The sequence below is a fragment of the Notamacropus eugenii genome, chromosome 7 (genome assembly GCF_028372415.1).
Source record: "Notamacropus eugenii isolate mMacEug1 chromosome 7, mMacEug1.pri_v2, whole genome shotgun sequence".
Classification (NCBI taxonomy): domain Eukaryota; kingdom Metazoa; phylum Chordata; class Mammalia; order Diprotodontia; family Macropodidae; genus Notamacropus; species Notamacropus eugenii.
In genome coordinates, this window is record NC_092878.1 from 51,939,117 (window position 1) to 51,961,446 (window position 22,330).

The 22,330-nt window shown below is 38.3% G+C and overlaps 1 protein-coding gene across 2 annotated transcripts; it reads right to left on the minus strand.

Annotated features, from left to right (window-relative positions):
* Nucleotides 1-324: 324 nt before the first annotated feature.
* On the minus strand, nt 325-16,832 carry BLOC1S6 (biogenesis of lysosomal organelles complex 1 subunit 6). 2 transcript variants are annotated; one of them, XM_072624499.1, is made up of 5 exons: nt 16,709-16,832; nt 11,734-11,875; nt 7,821-7,908; nt 3,585-3,671; nt 325-2,839 (listed from the first exon to the last, which is right to left on the minus strand). In XM_072624499.1, exons 1-5 carry the CDS (start codon nt 16,806-16,808, stop codon nt 2,720-2,722), a joined length of 537 nt encoding a protein of 178 aa, XP_072480600.1. In that variant the 5' UTR covers nt 16,809-16,832; the 3' UTR covers nt 325-2,719. The 2 variants fall into 2 exon arrangements, with proteins under 2 accessions (XP_072480600.1, XP_072480601.1); XM_072624500.1 differs by lacking the exon at nt 16,709-16,832 and adding an exon at nt 14,026-15,120.
* Between the last annotated feature and the right edge of the window lie 5,498 nt (nt 16,833-22,330).

The following is a 22,330-nucleotide window of genomic DNA, read 5'->3' on the forward strand; positions in this document are numbered from 1 at the left end:
CACGCAAGTGGTTCCTTATTCGGGGTTTCAGGCCATGTAGCAGCTGCTATTCTTAATGGGAGTAAAAGTCCCCAAATAAAGCAGAACCTTTCAGGGAAACCAAAATCATTTTGTGTCACAGAAAAAACCCTATGACCTTCTCGAAAAATAATACACGAATAGTCATGTATACTTTGTATATACTTGGAAGATTGATGAATGGAAAAAACTAAGGGGAGAAAAGCAGGGAATGGTGTCGATGTGAGAATTAGATAATGTCCAAACAACTGCAGTTTATGAGAACTGCTGGGTCAAAGTGTACTTAATAAATAGCACATCATAAAATTTCATCGTAAGCCACTTTTTATTAAACATGTAAAAAATAATCCTTGTTTTACAAGCTCAAAAACCAGACTAATGTATGAAGGAATATACAGTGCACCTGCAATAACGTTTGACAACATTTATCAGAAAATGCTCAGTACCTGAACAACTTGGATTACATTCAACGTCCATAATAAACTATATGAGACCTGCTACAAAGTCAGTATTTTTAAAATTTCACAAGTTAAAGCAAAATAATGCTCCGTACATACATGATATAGTTTCAAAATAAAGGCAGTGACTTCTTTTTAAAGTAGAATGTGGAAAGATCCTAAGGACTCAAGGCATTGTTTCTTTATGGGTTTTGTGCTCACTATGGTAAAAAATGGATTACTAAACAACTGCATTTTTAAACGTACAACCTGACCTAAAAATGGTTGGTTACTTATATATCAACTTTTCAACTTACTACTCTTAAGCTATTAAAATGCAAAAAATTAAATCATTAAGTGCCTTTTCATACATTCCAAACTCATCATCTACTTTAATACTGCTAATTAAATGAATTACTCATATAACCCCAAATTCTCAAGATATTTACTGCCTGTTAAGATTTCAGTCTTAAAGCCTTTGTTTAAAAAGAAATTAGTCAGGTAATAGAACTGATCACACAACAATGGGATATGTAACAATTTTAAACTAGTTCAATAACTTGGATCACTCAACTCTTATCAAATTAAACCAAATTACATACAGAAATTTTTGTGGTATTGTTCCTTCAAATCTTTAATTTATCCAAGTCCTGGCCAGGCAATTTCAGTGTATAAATCTCAACCTTTGGCCATGTGAAACTAACATTCACAAGTCTAAAGTCAAAGTCAGATAGGTGTGTACTGTGATTAGTCATTCACTTGTATTAATAGACCTATTTTTTTGTATTCTTCCAAAATCAAATATTTTCCTGTCCTTCTGTATTAGCCTGATATGTGATCAGAGGTAGATTCTAGCTTAATAAAAAGATATCTGCAAACTGTAATGTGAATTAGAAAAGATAGACATTCTAATCATATACCCTCCTAGGCTTCTGCTCATTCTCTATATGATAGAGATTAGACAATTGTTAAATACCCCTTAACGTTAAAAGAGGGATATGCACACTGGATTTTAGAGAGTAAAACTATAATTTTGCCCCACACAGTATTTTCCTGTGTGTATTCAAAGAATTTCTGAAAAAGACAAAGTTTCACAATGGCGTGTATCTTCCTTAAAAGATCTCAAAGTACTTTCTTACCAACCTTCTCCAATCCATTAATATCACCATAAAATGGGTAGGCAACACATCATTTTCATTTTATAAATGAAGCAAAGTATGGAATGATAAGGTAACCACTAATGAGACAAAGGAAATCACAAGACAGAGCTAGAGACCACACTGGCAAATCAAGAAATGGGGCTTAAGTATCCTTATCAATTTGATTATCATTTCAGTGCTTGAAAATTATTACTAACTGTCATAAATGTTCCAGTAAAGATGAGTCAATGGTCACAGAGTACCCCAGTAGCCCTATAATACCAGCTTACAGATCAAGCAGTGCAATTTAAAGCACATTAAGATGTTGATGTCCCTAAGGATATAAGGTCTAAAAAATGGTAGGGAAAAAACTACATGGTCTGCACCTATGAAGACAATTCTCTCTTTTGCTCATTTTCCTATGTCAAAGATGCCACTAATACTATGCCCTCATTTACTGTGTCAAATTTCCTACACGCTGATATAGGCTTTATACAACGCACCTCCTGTCAATGGCATGTGTTGTTAGGCAGCTGGAGCACTAACACCATCAGAGTTCTTTCTTAACAAAGGCAACAGAAGAGACCCTCTCAATTTAATCATGGGGCAGAGAATCAAAAGTCATCATTCTATGGCTCCAAAAAGAGCAAGGCATTCCAATAAACAAGAAACAAATTTAAAATCTTGTACGTGTTCAGTAACAGGACCTTAACTATTCTTTCAACCCTAAGAGTACTGTACAAAGTAAGTGCCTTTAATATGTGTCAAATGAATGAAATCAAATCATTCATCACTAGCTATTTCTAGGCAAAAATCCAGCTCACTTTTACAAGTAGAACTAAAGCTAAGTTTAAAAAAAGTTAAATATCATATAAAATTAAAACAGATTTACATTTTGACAACCAATAAAAAACATGGCATCCTAAAAGGCTAGAATAAAAACATGGCAATTCAGTAAGTGCAAAGCACGTGAGAATTCTGAACAGCAGCAGAAGGCACTACATCCAAATGACTCCACCAATCAAGCTCTTTTAAATCCAAAGAACATGGAACAGGGGAAAGGAAAAAAAGTCTGTACACAAGATACAACACATACACATGACAAGATGACTGCAATTAGCCTTTTCATGTCCTTTTAGCTGGTTTCGCAGTTAACTGTTTCTCTCTTTCAAACTCTTTTTCTCGCTGCTGTTCCCGTTCCAGCTCTTCTTTCTGTCTCTTTTGTTGGAGCTTAAGCGCTCTTTTCTAAGAAAAGAAACAAAATCAAGAAACTATACCAAGCACCAAGATGTATACACCTCACCACACAGCCACAGCAATAAGTTAGGATGAGGTAGGCTTTTTTTTTTTTTTGGTCTACATCTTTCATTTCAATCTGTATAAGAAACTCCTAGTGAGAGGTCAGGACCTGCTCTGAAACCTAATCATCTTGAACACTGAGAAATCAGTCCAAGGTTTTCAAGATAGTATGTGTCAGAGAAGGCATCCAATGACATTAGCAAGTCTTTCTGATCCCAAGACAGGAAAGTCTCCACATTTATTTAGACTTCATTTTTTTTTCAGTTGTTTAATGTAATCTTAAATAAATTCCAACAGCCTATCTTATAAAGATTCTCTATCCCAAAGGAACTGCTACTTTCAATATCTCAATTACATGAGTACTTAGAAGTTTCATAATCAGAGAAAAAGATCTCTTCCAAAACCAATCAATATTATTATTAGTGTAGGTATCTGGTAATTTACACCTAAAGGGTTTATTGCCTTAAAAAATTACTATGTCAATTATTTTCATCAATAAATAATTTTATTTATCAATCAATAAATTTTATGATACTACATAAATAAAAATATTGCTTTCACTTCATTCAAAATGTAAATGCAAAAAAAAAAGACCAAGTGCCTAAAAGATCATTATTAGCAGACGTTAACAGAAAAGAAAAACCAAGCATTAAACCTCTCTCTCTATTAGTTAAGATGTTATTCAACTCACTTTCAACTTTGATGTCTTTTCATGAAGCATCAGCATCTCTTTTCTTATAGTCACCAACTTGTTGTGATAGTATTTAGCTTCTGTAAACTTAAAGCAGGAAACACTAAATTATGATTCAAGTTTTAAGAATTCAGTGGAATAGCCAAATAAATTTGTGGTCCTAATCCTGACCAATTCTTCCTAAATTTGACCAGCTTTATGATTCACTATTTTCATATTTTAATTATTCTCTACAAATAACATTTAAAAGCCACATGCAACACTTTAAAACCCATTAGTGGGAGGAGGAGAAGAGTGATAACTCCAGCACATAACAAAGAACACCTATTACATGATGGAAAGACATTTCTTTATCAAAAATCTGCTAGACAATTAGTCACTGGACAAATGGTATCCTACATGGGCCTAAAGTTGCAAAAAGGCCACTCAGTTATCTTTAGTAGTTATCTTTAGAAGGAACTAAAAGCTTTTCGAATTCATGCCTACGCTGCACTAGCTATAAGTCAGGAGCCTAATTTAATTTAAGTGCCTGACAAGAACTAAGTTATGGACCTAGATCAGTGTTGCCTGGGTCTCATGGCCCACTGTTCAATAACTCAAGAAATACCAGGTTGGAAGGAGATGAGGCCTTTCTACCTCTGCCTAGACCCAATCTTAAATCTGATTTGTAACCAAGGAGCTGAATATGCCCATAGAAAGGCTTCTTCCTGGATAGCTTCCAACATCTTAGAATGGATGGTTTCCTAAAAAGCAGGATCCCAAGTTAGAAGAGAACAGGAAGGAATGTAGGTCTAAGTGGTTGAAGAAAAACACAATTCTCTCTCAGAAAGGGTTAAAGAGAAAGAAGAAAAGAAAAGAATTATGAGTCAAGAAAACAGCCCAAACTAACAAGAGTCAGAAATGGTGATCTTAATCTTGTATTCAAATCAGACCTCAGTCTCTGTCTATATGTGTGTCTGCACCCAGACAACATTAATGGTTCAATGTAAACTTGGAAGGAAGGTCTCTGGTGGAGGGCCCCAGGGATATAAAGAGGTTTGTATTATTTAACATGTTAATCAATGATTTGGATAATGGAACAGAATCACAGATTTAAAGCTTAAAGGGAATTCAGGTCGTCTCATCCTACTCACTTATTGTACAGATGAGGAAAGTGATTAATTAATTAAATTAAAGTGATTAGTCCCAGAAGGATTAAGTGATTTGCCCAAAGATTCATATAGGTAGTAAGCACAGGAAATATTAGAAGGATTTCGGACTCCGGAGCCAACACTATTTCCAGAACACAATACTGCATAGATAGCACGATTATCAAAACTGCAAGTGAAACATTAGGAGGCATAGAGAACACACTGAACGTCAAAAGCAAAAATATTTCGATAAGCTAAAACAATGGTCTTAATCTAATCAAATGAAATTAAAATCTAAATATGGAGACTTATACTTACTTAATTTCAAAAGGGAAAAATAAAATCCACATTACTAAACAGGAAGGGCTTGGATAGATAACAACTTATCTGGAAAAAACCTAATAAGGGTCTAGTGAATGACAAATTTAAAATTTTAGAGTCCACAGTGCACAAACTGATATAGTCGCCAAAAAGGTGACTACATTAAGAAAGGCATGATATTAAGAACAAAGAAGTGACAGTCCCAGTATACTCTGCCCTGCTCAGAGCACAACTGGCACCAGTGTTCTGCTCTGGATGACACATTTTAGAAAGACAATAATAAGTGGGAGGGAGAACGTCCCAGGACAAGAAGAGACTTGAGATCATGCCCCAAGGATGGCTCCAGAACTAAGGAAGTTTGGGACATGACAGCTCTCTTCCAGAATTTAAAAGGCTACCATATAGAAGGAAGACATCAGTTCTCCTTCTCCCTGGAGGAAAGAATGAGGAGCAAAGAGTCAACATTACAAAGAGATACAGGACAGATGTGCAGAAAACCTTCCTAATGCCAAGAGCTCTCCAGATGTGGATCACTTCTTGGGGGTACTGTAGAAGGGATTCTTCTTCAGGACCTATAGACTAAAATAATGACATACTGTAATTCTGTGTGCAGAGAAAAAAGAACTCAGCCCTCCAGCTTTCAGTTCTTAGTGGAGAGCCAAAGGTTTTTCATATTTCTTATCGAAGGTTGTATATAAGACTGTGACATGAACCCCTGAAGAAAAAGATCTAAAAGAAAAGGCCCTCCCTCCTATCTCTTCAGGCCCAGGGCACTACATTCTATCTGCCACTTCACTACATCTACCGTTTACATTTAGGAGGGGGTATAAAACTTCCTGGCTTGTCCTACCAAATGTCTGCTGAATATAACTGTTGAATACAACAAGTATGTGTAAATATACTTCAAAAAATAAAATATCTTTAGAAATAAAACTCATGTGAAAGCAAATTGGGGGGTAAGAGGTGGCGAGAGGCCTACTCCATTAGTTAAATTAACCAATGTAAGTGAAAATTCAATTCAAAAAACATTTATTAAACACCCACTAGGTACAATGCACTGACCCTAGGCTATGAGGATTCAAAGACACAAAACAGCCCTCGCTCTTTCAGAGCGCTCTAAGAGGTTATCTGAGGAGTGGGAAGTAAAGAAAACACAAATAAGAAGTAAGTACACATGAGGGAATTGGAGAAAGCATTAACAAATAAGCAGGATGTAGTGCTTGAGCTGAGCCGAGCCCCTGGGGAAGCCAAGGACTTCTAAGAGGCAGAGATAAAGAAGTGGGCACACAGGGAGGCTGCCCAGTGCTAAGGTGCAGGGAGGGAATGCCAAGTTTGGAGAACAGCTACTTGGCCAATGTGGCTGGAACACAGAGTGCATAAAAGCATAGTAAAACAAATTAAATCTGAGAAGATGGGCTGCCATCAAATAGATGATGGCTTTAAATAAGAGAATCAGACATTTTTAGAGTTGGAAGGTAACGAAGACAGTGGAACCCACTCAGGAAGGAACCTCTACATGGGGTATTCTCATTCATTCCTCCTCTTGAATTTCAGAAACTGTTGTTCTTAATCAGAAGTGACTAGTCCTTTCTCCTATGAAAGTCTAGTACACTGTATATATTGTATAGCGTATATTGCACGTTGAAATCTTTGAGCAGGAAGGCTTCTGAAAAACCACATAGTTCAACCCTTCATTTATCAGAAGAGGAAGCTGTGGCCCAGAGAGCGTCTGCGACTCATCTAAAGGCACAGTTAAGCACTAAATGGACCTGAGTTGGACTCGTGTCTCCTGACTCCTAGCTCAATCACCTGTGGCGTCCTTTACTTTCATCAGCCCAAAAGGACACTTTTCTTGTCCTTAATTCACTTTTTAGAAAGTCCATTAAGATTTAAGAATGTACTATCACTGTTATTTTATACCCTCTTTCATGGATACTGCAGTCAAATCTTCATGGACCTTTTTTATAAGGGTGGCAAAAAGGCAGACACAGGTTCCTTATTCTTAAATTCTCTTTTATATGGTCTTTAGTGAGGATGGTTAGGTTTAATGAAGCTTCCCAGAAATACAATTATAGTTCCCCTTACCAAAGAACTATATACTTTTTTGTGTGTAAAGTTTGACTTTGATTGCTTGTACTGGAAATTTTTATGCATGGTGTCCCAAAAACCTTAGTGCAATTTTAAGGTATTAAAGCTGAAATAGGCACTAAGACTTTAAGGACACTGTATATATATGGTCTTCCCTTCCAAGGTCGGGAAAAGGTGACTACAAAATGCTCTCTCCTCAAACCTCCCCAAGTTCTCTTTTATATGGATGTGGAGAGCAAGCAAACAGATTTATTTTACCCATTCAAAAATAACTTGTTATTCACAGAATCTTAGAATTTCTGTTCAAAGTGACCTCAAGAAGTATCTAGTCCAACCTGTACTGGAAACAGAATCATACTACAAATGACACATTCACCAGAAATAATTCAGGTTTCTTTGAATACCTCCAAGAGGAACTCACTACCTCCTCAGGTGGCCCTGTTAGAAAGTTCTGCTTTTAAGCTACCAAAGAAACTATCATCTCTGACAGTTAATATTTTGAAAGATAGTTTCTCTGTCAGATAAAAGACCTGGTTATATTCTCATTAAAGAGCTTTTGTTAAAATCTCATTTCTGAATTTTTAAGAGGTAGAAAAAATTTTGAAGACTGCATCTAAACAACATTACACTGGAGAAATTAATCCAGCTAACATTAAAATGTAACATTATTAAAATACATACACTAGAACAGACTTACCAAAGCATTAATATCCAAAATAGAATGACATTCTTTGAATTTTGAAATTTCTTGCTCTAGTGTATCTAGTAATACCACTTGGTTCTGTCTGAAACAAAAGCAAATAGTAGAGATGAGGTTTACACATCCTGGACTGAAATAAAACCACATAAAATTATTCTATATTTCACTTTAACAGTTCAATGATGGTTACTGAATGAGCTTGAAATTATGAAGAGTATGAGAGCACATCTTGAGAGAATCTCATCTTTTCCAGGTTTACTTTATCAGTAAAATCTTTTACAAAATAACAGAAAGCAGCCTGATAATCAACTGTCTCCTTACGCTTGCCAAACTCCAGCCTTCAGATACCATTAAAGTCAATTTAATAATTTAAAGTTAGTAAACCAGTACTTTCTATCAACTCACAAAAAGAAAATGCCTTTTTGAGCCTCCTTCCTCAAGATTCTAAGTGCTTTACACGCTTGCTCTCCATACAACATCCTATGAAGGCAAATGTAGGGAAATTTCCTATTTGGGGTATGGAAAATTTGTGGTATTAAAAGAAAGCTAAAAGTCACAGAAGAAAAGTAATCTGGTAGAGTGGGAAAAGCCCTGGACAAGGAACCAAGAGTTCTTGACTCTACCACTAATTAGTCAAGTGACCCTGAACAAGTCACGTACCATCTTGGGCCTACAGTTTCCTTAACTATTAAAAAAGGGGGCAAAGGGAAGAATCAGACTAGATAATATCTCTAAGCACCTTAGATCTCTCAAATATGGTGATCCTTGGTCTATCTGGTAAAACAAACAAACCTGTGTCCAAACTCCCTTTTGCTTGACCTCACTATACTTTGCACCTGGGTCAAATATCATAAAGAGCCCAACGGCCCTAAGGTCATCTAGCTGTACAACACAGTCTTTAAAATATTCAGAGAAAAAGAGTACAAAACCTCCCTGGGTGACATGCTCCAGTCATTCTGTCTCTCCCCTTTCCTTTCACCAAATAAGGTACTAGCAATGTCAAAGAATATTTCAAAGAAACAAAAAGCAGGAGCAAAGAAGCCTTCGATAACTGGAGTGACATTCAATACGCCAATGTGCTTATCTCCAGGAGATCTCTCAATCTGAGCCAAGATATCAAGGGAGCGACCTGCAAGATACCCATTCATCTAATGAGCCACCTAGTCATTAATAGGATGGTTAACTTCATTAAACATAAAACAATGTGGAAAAAAGAGAAATGGAAAGGATGAGAGTGAACAGAGGTTTACACATTATCCATTCTCCTACGTAGCTGGTATATCCCACAGGCCAGAAGCTCACCTGACTCCCTACAACCGGCTCCACTTACTGACCTCAGAAGAGGAAAAACCTGTTCAGAAGCCAGAGAAGCAAGCTGACTCAGGCCACCTGAGTTACTAGGATGATTAGGAAAAACAATTTAGGAGTCTCCAAAGCACAAAATCTTTCCCCATCGATTTCAAAAATAAACCTCAAGACAGAAATCAGTAATTTATGAAATTAAAAAACAAGATTATAATAACATAGCACTTCAGGTTTTTTTTAAAAATTAGCATATACAGTAATGTGTTTTGCATGATTGAATACATATAACCTATTTCAAACTACTTACTGTCTCAGGGAGGGGGGAGATGAGGGAGGAAGAGAAAAAATTTGGAACTCAATTTTTAAAAAATTAATGGTAAAATTATCTTTACAAATAACTGAGGGAAAATATAATATTTTTTAAAATTCTTATGGTTGACCACAAGTTAATGGTGAAACTGACTAAACCTTCAATAAATTTCAGAGTGAAAAATTATAGAATCATAAAGATATAAGAATCTCTTTAAATTTTAATTTTAAACATGCCATGACTAACCTGCTTTCTGAAATAGAAAACGGATGTTCCCCCCAAGAACGAAGACACAAGGCTGAGCATAAATGCCTGTGAGCAAATCAATCTGCCAAGCCCTAATATGCGCACGTTTTTCTCTGGGACCCTAATTTACTCTTTGGGAATTACAAAATAAATATTTTCAGCCTGCACTAAGCCACAAGGGCTACTCAGTATCATGGAATTGGAAAGATGAAAGAAGGAGCCTTGGATTCATTCCAAAGATGAAGGAACTGAGGTCCAAAAGGTTTCGCTGACTTTGCAAACTCATAGTGAGTAGCAAGGCCGAGATTAAATCCCCAAACTTCCCATTTCTAATCTAGTACTCTTTCTACAGCACAACTATCAATAATGAAATCTATGAAGAGACAGAAAGGTCATAAGTATAGCATCATTATCTGTACTACTCTCAAGAAACAAAGTAACTGTTATTCAGCAAATTATATAGTTTGGCTGTTTAAAGAGTATTTGGGGCGCCCAGAAGAAAAGGAGGAGGTTTTTATAAACATTAGAGAACGTTAACAAAGAACCCTCAGACACTACAAAAATGCTACAAACATATATATGTTAAAAGGGATCTATTCATTTCTCTTTCCAAGTTCAAACATATTCTGGGTTCCTTTGTAAACTAAAAATAAAGGGGTCATTAGCCCTTATTGCAACACAAGGGCTACTTAGAACAACAAAAAGCATTTTCTTCGACTTTAAAAAAAAAAAACAGCCAGACCTCTCTAGCCAACACATATTCTCCCCCCACACCCACATCCAATAAATCACCTAAGGATATCTAGCTCTAAAATTCTACTGAAAACCATCATTACAGGATTGAAATCACACTCTTGTGTTAATGGGGAGACAGATTCACTAGTTTGTTAACTATAGTATATCCAGTCATAAAAGTCCTACTTTATTAAGTTTTGCTCTTCAAAAATTACTGACTCATAGTTGATCATTATTCAAGTATAAAGCCTACAAAAACACTGGCTAATGGTATCACATGAATAGATGTTGACAATTGTGCCCTTGGATAAACTGTCACTTCTGAACTGAGTTGTAGGGTATATCACTGGCTTGCAACAGTCCTTAGACATATTTAGCTTCTCACTCTGAAAAATAGGGAGTAGAGAGACTTCAGGCTCTGTTTTTATGCCCCTAAAGAAACAGTGACTGAGTCTGACTTCTACGTGAGAGTTATTGTCCTTAGCCGTATGTGTCTAGACATCGCCCACACATTCTCCTCTCCCTTTTTTTTTTAAGCAAGGTATTTACTGAATCTGGGCAGGTAGGTGGTACAGATCCTAGCTGTGACCCTGGGCAAGTCACTTAACCCTATTTGCCTCAATTCCTCATCTGTAAAAGGGGCTGGAGAAGGAAATGGCAAACCACACCAGTACTTTGGCAAGAGAACACCAAATGGGGTCATGGAGAGTCAGACACAACAATTTACTGAATTGGAAATATCTGTCTTCTCAAGCAAAGATGTTTTGGGGCATTTTCTTAAACTCTATTCTAAAGCAAAGGCATATGCAAAAATTACCATTAGATAAGCAAATGGATTACTTCATAAAATAATAACAACTACAATTAATTCCAGGTTCCACTTGTGATGTGGACATAACTTTCAAAGAAAAACCTAAATACATTAATTTCTTGCAGTTAAGTTACAAAGAACCCTGCTATTACCGCTTCTATTTGTTAAATTATTAGAAATGATCAAAACTAAATGTTACACATCCTAAAGATCACATCAAAAGCAGCCACATTACATGCTAGACAGAACTCTACAGGCAAAATACACTTTAGAGTTTACAAAGCACTTTCACATGTCAGCTGATCTTCACAATAATTCTGTGAAGCAAACAAGACAGGCATTATCCCCATTTTATAGATGAGGAAATAGATTCAGAGATAAAAGTGGCCTCCTGAATATCATATCAAACCCAAATCTCCTGGTTCCCATTCCAGTGTTCTCAGTAAATAAAGCATGGGGCCTTGATGAAGAAATGAGTGCCTAACAATTTCTGCTTTGCTTACGTGAGTTCCTGTAGGGCTTGCTTTGATCTCTCCAGGTCCGGCAAATAATGAGAAAGTAATCCTTGTGCTAGTTGCTCCAGGGCTTTATTTTCAACAGTCAAGTCTTCTATTAGCCCTTCATCTGGAGAAGCATCACCTGAACCTATGCTCCAAGCAGGAAAATGTTGAAAAAACCGATGAGACTGTTGCTAAGTCTTAAATTTTGTACCAGAACAAAATATTATGGTTAAAGTTTAATCTAAATCTAATGTAAAGTAAATGTATTTTTTTCTTCAGCAATTAACTGTTTACTTGACTATAGCACAAGATACTTAAGCAAAAATCTAATTTTAGAAAGCATTTTCAAGTGATTAGATTTCACATATCTAGAGATAGAAAGTACTTTCAAAGGCCATCTATTTCACACATAAAGAAACTGAGGTCCTGGAAAGTTAAGTGATCAGCCCAAGACATTACAGATAGTACAGAGAGAAAATCTAAACCCAGTCTTCTTACTCCAAAATCAGAGATCTTTCCATAGGACCTCACTGTCTTCTTTAGAATCAAGGGTGGTGATGTGCAAAGCTGAACAAATGGGAAGATATAGGAATTCTTTCCCTTGGATTTTTAGCATATTTTATATTCTTGTTTCCATCAAGTGAAAATAATCATTAAAATACAGTATTTAATGTACTGCCCTGTATTAATCTTGTTTCTTCAAATGTTCTTTTACTGTTCAATCATTTCAGCTGTATCTCTTCATGACCCCATTTGGGGTTTTCTTGGCAAAGATACTGGAGTAGTTTGCTACTTCCTTCAACAGTTCATTTTACAGATGAGGAAACTGAGGCAAACAGGGTCAAGTGACTTGCCCAGGATCACACAGCTAGTAGTGTCTGAGGCTGGCTTTGACCTTGGGAAGTTGAGGCTTCCTGACTTCAGGCCCAGCATTCTATCCTCTGTGTCACCTAATTGCCCCATTTCTCCAACTAGATTATAAATATTCTCTGGGGCACAGAACTATGCCTTATTAGGGGGTGGGGTGGGGTGGGGTGGGTGGAAGTAGTAATCATCAAAGCTCCTAGAAAAGTGCTAGGTATATTACACATACAATAGGTATTCAAGTATATGAAAACTAGAAAAAAAAATCTATACCAGCTCATAAATCTTACACAAATAGCACAGAATAATTATTCCTAAATAAGGCAGCCTGAAAATTGTTCCAAATGTCTACAAAACACTGACTGCATAAGCACATGAAACTCTGCATGCCTACAAGAAAACTCATTATCTTTTCCCCAAATCTGCCCTTTCTAACTTCCTTATTTCTGTTAATGGTTAATACCATTATCACCAGAGCTCCAAACATCAGCCATCTTCCCCTGCAGCCAGCCGTCAGATCCTATGCAGTCTGTGAATGTTGCCTCTACCACCACCTTCTCTTTCCCATTCCCAGTATCACCATCATAGTTCAAATCAATATCACCTTTTTTGAAGACTGGTATAATAGTCTAATATTGCTACTGGAGACAGGAAAACCTGAATTCAAATCTCAGTAGCTGTGTGACCCTAGGCAGGTCACTTCACTTCTGTTTGCCTCAGTTTCCTCAACTGTAAAATGTGAATCATAACAACACCTATATTGAATGTTTGTTGTGAGGATCCAAAGAGACAATATTTGCAAAATGCTTAGCACAAGACCTGGAACATAGTAGGTATCACATAAATGCTTATTCTCTTCCGTCCCTACCTCCAGAACCTGGTCTTTCAAATACAAACTAATCTATATTCAAAGTACAATTCTAGTCAATGTCCCATCCCTACTCAAAAACCTCTACAGTTGGTTTAAAATCTTAAAAACAAAGACTGTTAACTACCTAACCCTGAAGTAGAAACCATTTGGGATTTTTAGGGAAAAGTTCACCTAATTATTTAGCAAGTAAACACACATGAAAATGGAGGCCTGACCACAAGTCAACAGACAATGCTGTGTAACTCATTACCACTAGATGTCATGCTACTAAACTTAAATTAATTAATGGCTGTAATTGAAACTAAATTCCATATTTGTGAATCCTGCACACATATGGATTCCTGGTTATGTGACAAACTAATAAAAAATGTCCAAACACCTTAGTCTGGCATTCAAGGCCCTTCACAATGACTCCAACTTATCTTTTCAACCTGATCCAACCACTCCCCTTCAAATCATTCTCTGTTCCAGTTAAATTAGACCCCTACTTAATGGCTCTGAACTAAAGTCCCTTGCCTTTTTTGCTCTCATAACCCTTCACACCTGGAATATACTCCTACCTTTTCTTTTTCTTTTCTCCCATTTCTGCTGAAATTCGTCCAGGTGACACTTAGGTGCCAAGTCAAGCTCCATAAGGCCTTGCCTGACACCCTCAACAGAAAATGATCTCCTTTACTGAACCTCTCATTGCACTCTGAGGCACTAATTACATTCTAATTTGTATTCCTATCTTATCTTTCCTATTAGGATATATAAACTCTTTTATAACAGGTACTGTATCTTAATCATCTTTAGCAAATTCAATAAAATTCAACAAATTTGTTAAGCCAAGAACTGTATACAGAATACCGTATTAGGGGAAGAAGATGCCAAAAATTTAAGCAAGGTATCATAGACCTGCCCTCTTGGACTTATAGTCTTTGCACATAGTAAGCACCTAATAAATATATTTTGAATTTAAGTGTTTAAAATCTTAAATATGCCAGGTGGAAAAACATAAAATCATAGGATTTGAAAGCTAGAAGAGTTGTTAGAACATAAAAGAATTGAGTTATGGAAGAATGTTGGGGTATGTATTTTGAGAATAACTTTAGTTAATACTACACTGATAAACATTTTAAACCAATAATCTTTAATCATACAATACCAACAGATTTAAGAGGAAAGTTCCAAGCACATGGACTAGAACCCAGGTGAAAGATTTACAGGAAACAATGGATAAGAGTCCTAAAGGATAAGATGACGATGAGTTGAGAGGGAGCATATGTCAGTGAGATTACACATTCTCAAATGTGTGGGACAGATGGAAAGGGAAAGAGACTAAAGTCCTTACAAGAGGCAATAAAGGACTCGATAAGGTTAATGGCAGTGAAAACTGAAAGTAGCAGATACCAAAGACAACACAATGAAATAGAAATGAATAGACACTGGTTCAGAGATGATGCTAAGGTTTTGAATCCAAATGAGTGGGAGAATGATGGTCCTATTTTAAGAGAAAAATCAGAAGAAGGTAAAATTTTAAGAAGTCAAGAGAGTGGTAAATGAATGATTTGGTTTTGGTCATGTTACATTTGAGGTGATAGCTGGATACAGAGAAATATTCAAGAGTAAGAAAGTTAGAAATACACAAATGAAACTTGAGAGAGAGGTTAGGGATTGAGAATTTGAAATCATCTATAAATAGGACCCGGGCCACTGTTTTGGGACACATCTATGTTTAGTGGGCAGGACACAATGATTGATCATGATGATGATCCAGCAAAAAGTCAGACAGCTTGGAGAAAACCAATCAAGAACAAGTATCAAGACAGCCAAGGGAGGAGAGAGTATATCTAAGAAGAAGGATCAGTCAACAGTGTCAAAAGCTGTAAAGCAGTTAAAAGACTGCTAGTAGCCTTAAAGGAAGCAGTTTGGGTCAGAAAATAGAGCTGAAAGGGTTCAAAAGTGAGTTGGTGATAAGGAAACAGAGAATGAGTTTCTGCTATTTCTTCCAAGAATCTGGCTGTAAAGGAAAAAAAAGAGCTTAGGGGGATGGCAAAATCAAGTTGAATGATTAGGAAGGGGGGAGCTGGGTCTACTTGTAGACAGTAGAGAAGTCAGTGCACAAGGAGAGAAACAGCAAAGGGGCAAACTTCCCAGGGGGAAATCAAGAAGTAGAGGAGTTGGCAAGAAAAGCCTCCCTTTGTCAGAGAATGGAGAAGAGCAGGACAGACTGGAGGATTGTATGTGAACAGAGCAGAGAAGGCAGTTCAAGACAAATGACCTGTTTTCTTGGGACAGGAAGAAACAAGGCCTTCCAATGAGGAAGAGGGAAGGAGTGAGAAAAGGGATTTGAGGAAGGAGGAACTTTGGAACAGTTGCTGTGGGAAGCATGAGAGAATCAGGAAAGAAAAAAATAAATAAGTTTGTTTTGCTTGACTCTCTTGGTACCAACAGGGAGATTTTTTTGGAGGCAGAGAAGAAAGCAGCTGTTCAGAGGTGTGGATGGGTAGTGATAGTGCCACTAGAGAGAGACTGGCAGTGATGTGTCCAGAAAAATCACAAGAGCAGAGGAAGGTTCAGGAGAGTCGGAGAAACATAGTAGCAGTACCGTCGTGTCAATTTCAACGTATGCTTTAAATAAAAGCTGTACTTAATAGTGATCAGTTTCACGTACAATTTTTTTCTCAGTTCTTTGTAAAATATATGGAAAATCTGTGTTTGTTAAGCTTGTAATGAAAAATAAAATCTAAAATTAAGAAAAACTTGTCAAACAGCAATGAAGGTCTAACTGGAACTAGATAAAATAAACTTGCAGTTTGGGGTTTTTTTTTTAAGTTTTGGGGTTTCTTATGAGTTTTGGGGGGGTTTGTTTGGTTTGTTTCGGGGGGAGGGGGTGTCTGAGGTCTAGCTTCAGGCACAGCAGGCCTGGCTCGGTCTAGGGAGATCTTCACACCTGGCTCAGGTGTCTCAGCGGGGCGGCTTTCTCCAGCAGACTTCAAAAGCACCCCAACTGCAGGGGTGAGCCCGGGCCAGAGAGGGCAGTGACTCGAGTCAGAGGCTCATTACCCACGTGACCTCAGGCAAGTCCCGTCTGGGCCTCAGTTTCCTAAACCGTAAAATGAGGGAGTAGAACGAGCTCCCCTTCCGTCTCGGGGACTGCGTGCCGCGGCTCCTCTGCCGCACACACCCCGCCGGCCTCAGGATCCCCGGTGCCGCGCCCTGCAGGCCCTGCCGCCCCCCGCTTCGCTCCGCCTTACGTACTCACTGCGGGCGGCCCCCAGGCCGGGCCGAGGGCCGGCGGCTGCAGCGGGGCCGGGTCCTGAGGGGGCGGGGGCTGCTGCGGCTGCTCTGGGAGACTCATGACTCTCGGAGCGCGGAGTAGCAGGCGCAGCACCCGGACGTGGTCGGGGAAAGGAGAGAGAGGGCACGGCCAGGTCAGGCCAGGCTCCACGGGGAACAGCCGGAGATACCCCCGTGCCCCGCCCGCCGGCCCGGACACAGAATCCAGGGACACCGGAAACTGCGGAACCGGAAGTGCCGGTCACGTGGAGAGGAGCGGGCCGGAAGGCGGCTCGCGCGCCGAGGCATTGTTCTCCGGCGGCCGGAAGGCGTGGGGCCAGGTGACACGAGGTGCGGGGCCTTCCTTAGCTCGTTGCCTGGCCGCCAGGTGGGAACTCTGTGAGAGAGGGAACGTTTGTGTGTGGCCAGAAGCGGACGGAGGACCCGTTTAACGAGGGATTTTAGCAGGAAACTTAAAAAAAAGTCCAGGCGGAAGTGGAGGTCCGCGCTTCCGGTGCTCCTTCACGTGCGGTTCCCTACGAGAGAGGAAGCGCTACCTCGCTGTTCCTCGACGAGGCCGCAAAGGCCCGTGATCCCCCGTCCCTGCTGAGGCCCGGCCGACGCCAGCCTCCGGAGGGAGCCTTAGCTTCCTAATGTGTAAAATGGGTAGATGCCCCCAGACGAACCCCGAGGAGAACTCTAATATCCGTGATTTGACCCTCTTGCATAAGAAACTTAAGGCGTCGTTTGCAAAGGCTTCTGGGTAACCTCACCCAATAGTCCTGGAAATCCAAGACAATGTTGTTTTCTGTGGCCTCAGCTTCCTGGTGGACCTTGAGCCAATCCCAACCGTGTAGATTAATTGAAAAAACTTTACACTGGGCTCAGAGATGGAGGCCGAGCTATGCCAATAAATACATAGTAGCTCTTAGGTAAGTTACTTAAGCCAGTTTTCTGACTTTTAAAGTGAGTATTGTTTGCTAAAAAGACGCGTGCTTCAATCTCTCTTGGGACAGGTCTTTTCTTGGACCTCCGGGGGCAGGGGCGAGACCCCTTGTGGGCTTCTAGGGCCTCGGGTCCAAGTTTTACTGAACTAATATTTTATTGGTGTACCCCCTTTTATTAAGGGGATTTGTTCTTTGAAGTTGGGAGTCAAAGGACTGCACTTGAGGACCTAGAGGGCCACGTGTGACCTCAAGGGCAAAGGTTCGCCCCCCTTGGGATACTTAGTGTCAATAAACACTAAATACTTAATGACACAGTTTAGAACTTAGTTACCAACATGCTACTTTCGTGCTACTGTTACAATATGTATCTTTACTGTTTATAGCCTACAGCACTTAGCACATAAGTCATTGTTGTTTATGTTACATGTCATGAACTCGATAAATACTTGTGTTTAAATTTAGGTGAAGTTATTTTTTTTATTCTAATTATACCTCCCCCCATCCAACTTACACACGTACCTATACTCTCATTTCCTCCCTATTCTTACTTTAAGGAAAAATTTTTAAACTGTTTGATGATTTGATTTTTAACACTTCAGTTTTATTGGATTTATGAAATTAAGCTGAATAAATAAAGGAGGACCTAGGGGTTAAGTGACTTACCCAAAAGTCACCTGTCCATCACAATTTCATTTACCGTAACCAGAATTCACACATCAATTTCATTTATCCCAAGCTTTTCCCCACCGAAAAACCTAGAGTTAAGGTGGAGAAGGAGGAGAAAGAGACAGTTACAACCTACACTAATGAAGGAAATATTCACATTGAAGTATTCCTATATCCATTGAAGTTTGTCAGAGCCTTGGCAAGCAATGGAATATAATAGTACATTTCCTTATATCAGTCTGTAAATAGGTAGGTAGGATAAGCATGATTATCCCCATTGTGTAGATAAGGAAACTGTAAGTGATTTGATTATATAGCACAACACATGTAAAAGCTAAGAGTCAACAATATTCAGTGTTCTTTCTTTTATGCCAGACTATCTATAAAGTCATAAAATCATAAGAATCATAAATTTAACACAGGAAGGGACCTTCGAGTTCATGGGTTCCTACCCCCTTATTTATTGTTCCTTTTTATTTATTATGAGATATACGTAAATACTTCCCCCCATTCAAAGAATGGAAAAAAGAGGACGGCATATGAAGCCATAAATTTCCACTATGTACAACTTGGCTTTTTAAAGAATATTTTGAATTTAATGTGATAGTTTCAACACTGCCCAGTCTGTCATTCTGAACTGCCTTTGGCTCTTTTCCGTGTATGTTTTTATTAATTTATTGACACTTTTCTCTGTTACATTTATCTGTATCTGAAAGGAACATATTGAGGTATCCTTAGAGTTATAGTTTTGCTTCCTTTTTTCCTCTGTAATTCATCCCTTTCCTTCAGGTACTCAGATGCTATGGTACTAGACCCATATATGTTATACATTGATATTTCATCATCATTAGTGCCCTTAAGCATAAGTAGTTTCCCTGCTTACCGCATTCAAGTACTCTTTTCATTATTAGAGCATGATAGGTACCCCTACTTTCAAATATTTGCCAAAAAGTATAATAAGCTCTGCTCCAGTTTTTCATTTTACTCTGGCTCTTGATATTTCAGTTGTTTCTTAAAACATAAATAACATGCTATCAGACTCCGCTTTCTAATCATCCTATTGAATTCTTCTACTTTGTAAATGAATGCACCTCACTCACATTTACTGTTCTGAGGATCACCGTTGTATTTCCCTCCATCATAACTGTTTGAGGCTCAAGGGGTGAGCAGGGTTATCTTGAAAGAATTCACAGACTCAGACCATCTCCAACCCAAGCGAAGGCATTTGTTGAGAATCTTGTCTCTCAGAAAGTGAGCTAGGCTCCAAGGAACCAGTCACTTATCAGGGCAAGGCAGAGGTTTTTATAGAGCCAAAGATGCTATTACATCATTACAGGATATATTAATTTTAAAATATAAGAGGGGGTTATTGGTATGAGAAAGAGGTCCTAACCTCGGTGGAGCTGCATATGCAGCTACCCATAATTCATACAGAAAAGCCCACTTGGGGGTATTTATGTATGATAATGAAATTATAATAAGCCTCTCTGTGTCATAAGTTCACCTTGGGACAGTTCTTTGCTATTACAGCACAGGCATCTACTTAGGCTATGATTTAGTGGTGGAACTTTTACTATTCAGTGTCCTGTTGGTGTTGCTTTCTGATTGGCTATCTGTTGTGGTCCTGTCTGGGGCCAAATTGATGATGTGGTTGAGAACATGGACAAACCTCCTATTCTAGTGAGGCAGTGAAGCAGATGAGGAAGTTGGGATATTAGTGGTAGTGGCAAGATTGGGGCTGGGGGCAGTGGCTAAATTCCATCAATAACTTACTCTTATTTTTTTTCCCTCTTTACAAAGAAGAAAGGAGTAGAAAAAGAAAATGTGATCAGCACTCATAAATCAGTAATTTAAGTGGTCTCTTCCTACTTCACCCCCTCCTTGTTTCACCAAATTAGGCCTAATCTCTTTTTCTTAACTTTTTTTCTTTTTAATCCTCCCTTAATGATCTATCTTCAAAAGAATAATTTGTTTCACTTGTGACTATTCCCTCATTCTGTACCTTTTTTTCTTCAAGTTTGGGACAGATGGTTTATTTCCTACACATGAGAATTACTAGAAAACAAAAAGTTCATAACTACACATCAGCAGAGAACTTTAGTTGTAGTAGTAATTACTGTCATTCATGCTTTTATAGGAGGTCGTAGCAATATCCTCTCTTCTCCTGTTGTCCCCTTCCTCTCCCCTTTCCCCTCCCCCAGGCAAGTTAGGATTATTTTTCTTTTAAGAATCTAAGAGTTAGAAGAAGCTTCAGTATCCATCTTTAATACAACACATATGTAATAAGAATCCAATTCTAACATAGCTGACAAGAAGGAGGAACTCTTGAGACAGCTCATTTCACTTTTGTTGTTCCAGTTAGTAGGAAGTTTTTCCTGACATCGATCCTTTTTCACATCTTCCACTCATTGTTACTGGGTCTGCTTTCAGGGGCCAAAGGCAACAAATCTAATCTTTCTTCCATATGACAACCCTTTAAATTCTTAAAGACAGCTTATACATTTCCCAAGTCTTCTCTTCTTCAGGTGAAACATACCTGATTCCTTCAACTGATTTTCATATGCAATGGACTCAAGATCCTTCATCTTTTGGTGACTGTATAAAACCAGTAGCTTGTTCAGAACCCAAGAAATTTGATTGGACCAGGAAGACGTATTCCAGTCTAATTCTGAAAATGAACCACTTGTAGGGAAAGGGACTACTTCAGTTCTTTCTCCACCCTCCCCATGGTTGGAGAAGAAACTTGTAAATGGAACATTAGCAGTTGGTGACATTTTCTGCATCAGAAGTCTCAGGTAGACTAGTCACATTTTCAAAGCTAAACAATGAGTCCAGCAAGGAAAAACGAAAACCAGGAAGATGACACCATTCCTAAGGGGAACACTGTGAAGACTCCAGCAAAAGGGCTTTCAAAATCTATGAGTTACCCCCTTTACCATGTGCTCTCTCATTTTGATCCCTCTTTCCCCTGGAATATGTTTGTACTCATAGGAGAATGTCACAGACTTTTAGGGGAATGTTTTATGCCTTCCATTCTTACTTTCATACATATATAAATATACATCCTTACATATATAAATACATACATTACTTACTTACATTAAAGAGCCCTTTGTAAAACCTAATTGTCTGCCTGACTGATGAATACCAAGTGATAATCTTGAGGGAAATCACCGTTGGGGGCTTCTGAACTATAGAACTAAACACTTTCCCTCCAACTCCTCAGGGCTACCATTAGACTCTGAGGGACAAATATGGATCTTATTCTGGGAACCTGTCCTACTAGTTAGAAGGGAGGTGTGGAAGGTTAGCGCCAGAGTTTATATGTACTGAATCAAAGAAGAGAGAAAGATAACAAAAAAAACCCCGATGATTTCAGACTAGGAGCTAGTTTTTTTTAACACTAATGAAATAGACAAACTATTAGCTAATTTGAGGAGGGAGGAAAAATGAGAGAAAGAGGGAGAGCCTGACCAAAGTATCAAAAAGGAGAATTGACAACAGATGAAGAAATAAAGGGAATTATTAGAAGCATTTTACCCAATTATATACCAACAAAATGATAAATGGTGTAATATTTGAAAAAATATACCCACACAGACAGAACAAAAATAAAGAATTATAAAAACCCACCCTCAGAAAAGAAATTGAACAAATCATAAATGAATTCTCAAAGGAGAGGAGGGGTTTTAGCAAAATATTGGAGTTGTTTGCTGTAACTTTATAAAATTGTCACTGAGATTTCTGAAGATTTATTCCACTCCTACCCCACCAAGAGTTCTTGATTAAACAGAACAGACTTTAAAAAGTTAAACTGTTAGAAACTAGATATTAAGGTGGCTGAGGCAACAACCAAGAATGGTGAACTAGGGATTCCATGAAATAGTTTCAATATTTTGCTAATCCTGTCCCTTCTGATCACAGGAACTATTTGGGATGGCAGTACACCAGCATGGGAAAAATGTCCTAAGAATATGTGAATCTCAGTCAG

What these genes read in the sequence shown, in the direction of transcription:
- BLOC1S6 (XM_072624499.1), bottom strand. Translation starts at nt 16,808, where the DNA reads ATGAGTCTCCCAGAGCAGCCGCAGCAGCCCCCGCCCCCTCAGGACCCG. An exon ending in CTGGGGGCCGCCCGCAGTGA is followed by an intron (nt 11,876 to 16,708) that starts GTACGTAAGGCG and finishes CTTGGAGCATAG; the next exon opens with GTTCAGGTGATGCTTCTCCA. An exon ending in AAAAGACATCAAAGTTGAAA is followed by an intron (nt 2,840 to 3,584) that starts GTGAGTTGAATA and finishes TTCTTTTCTTAG; the next exon opens with AAAAGAGCGCTTAAGCTCCA.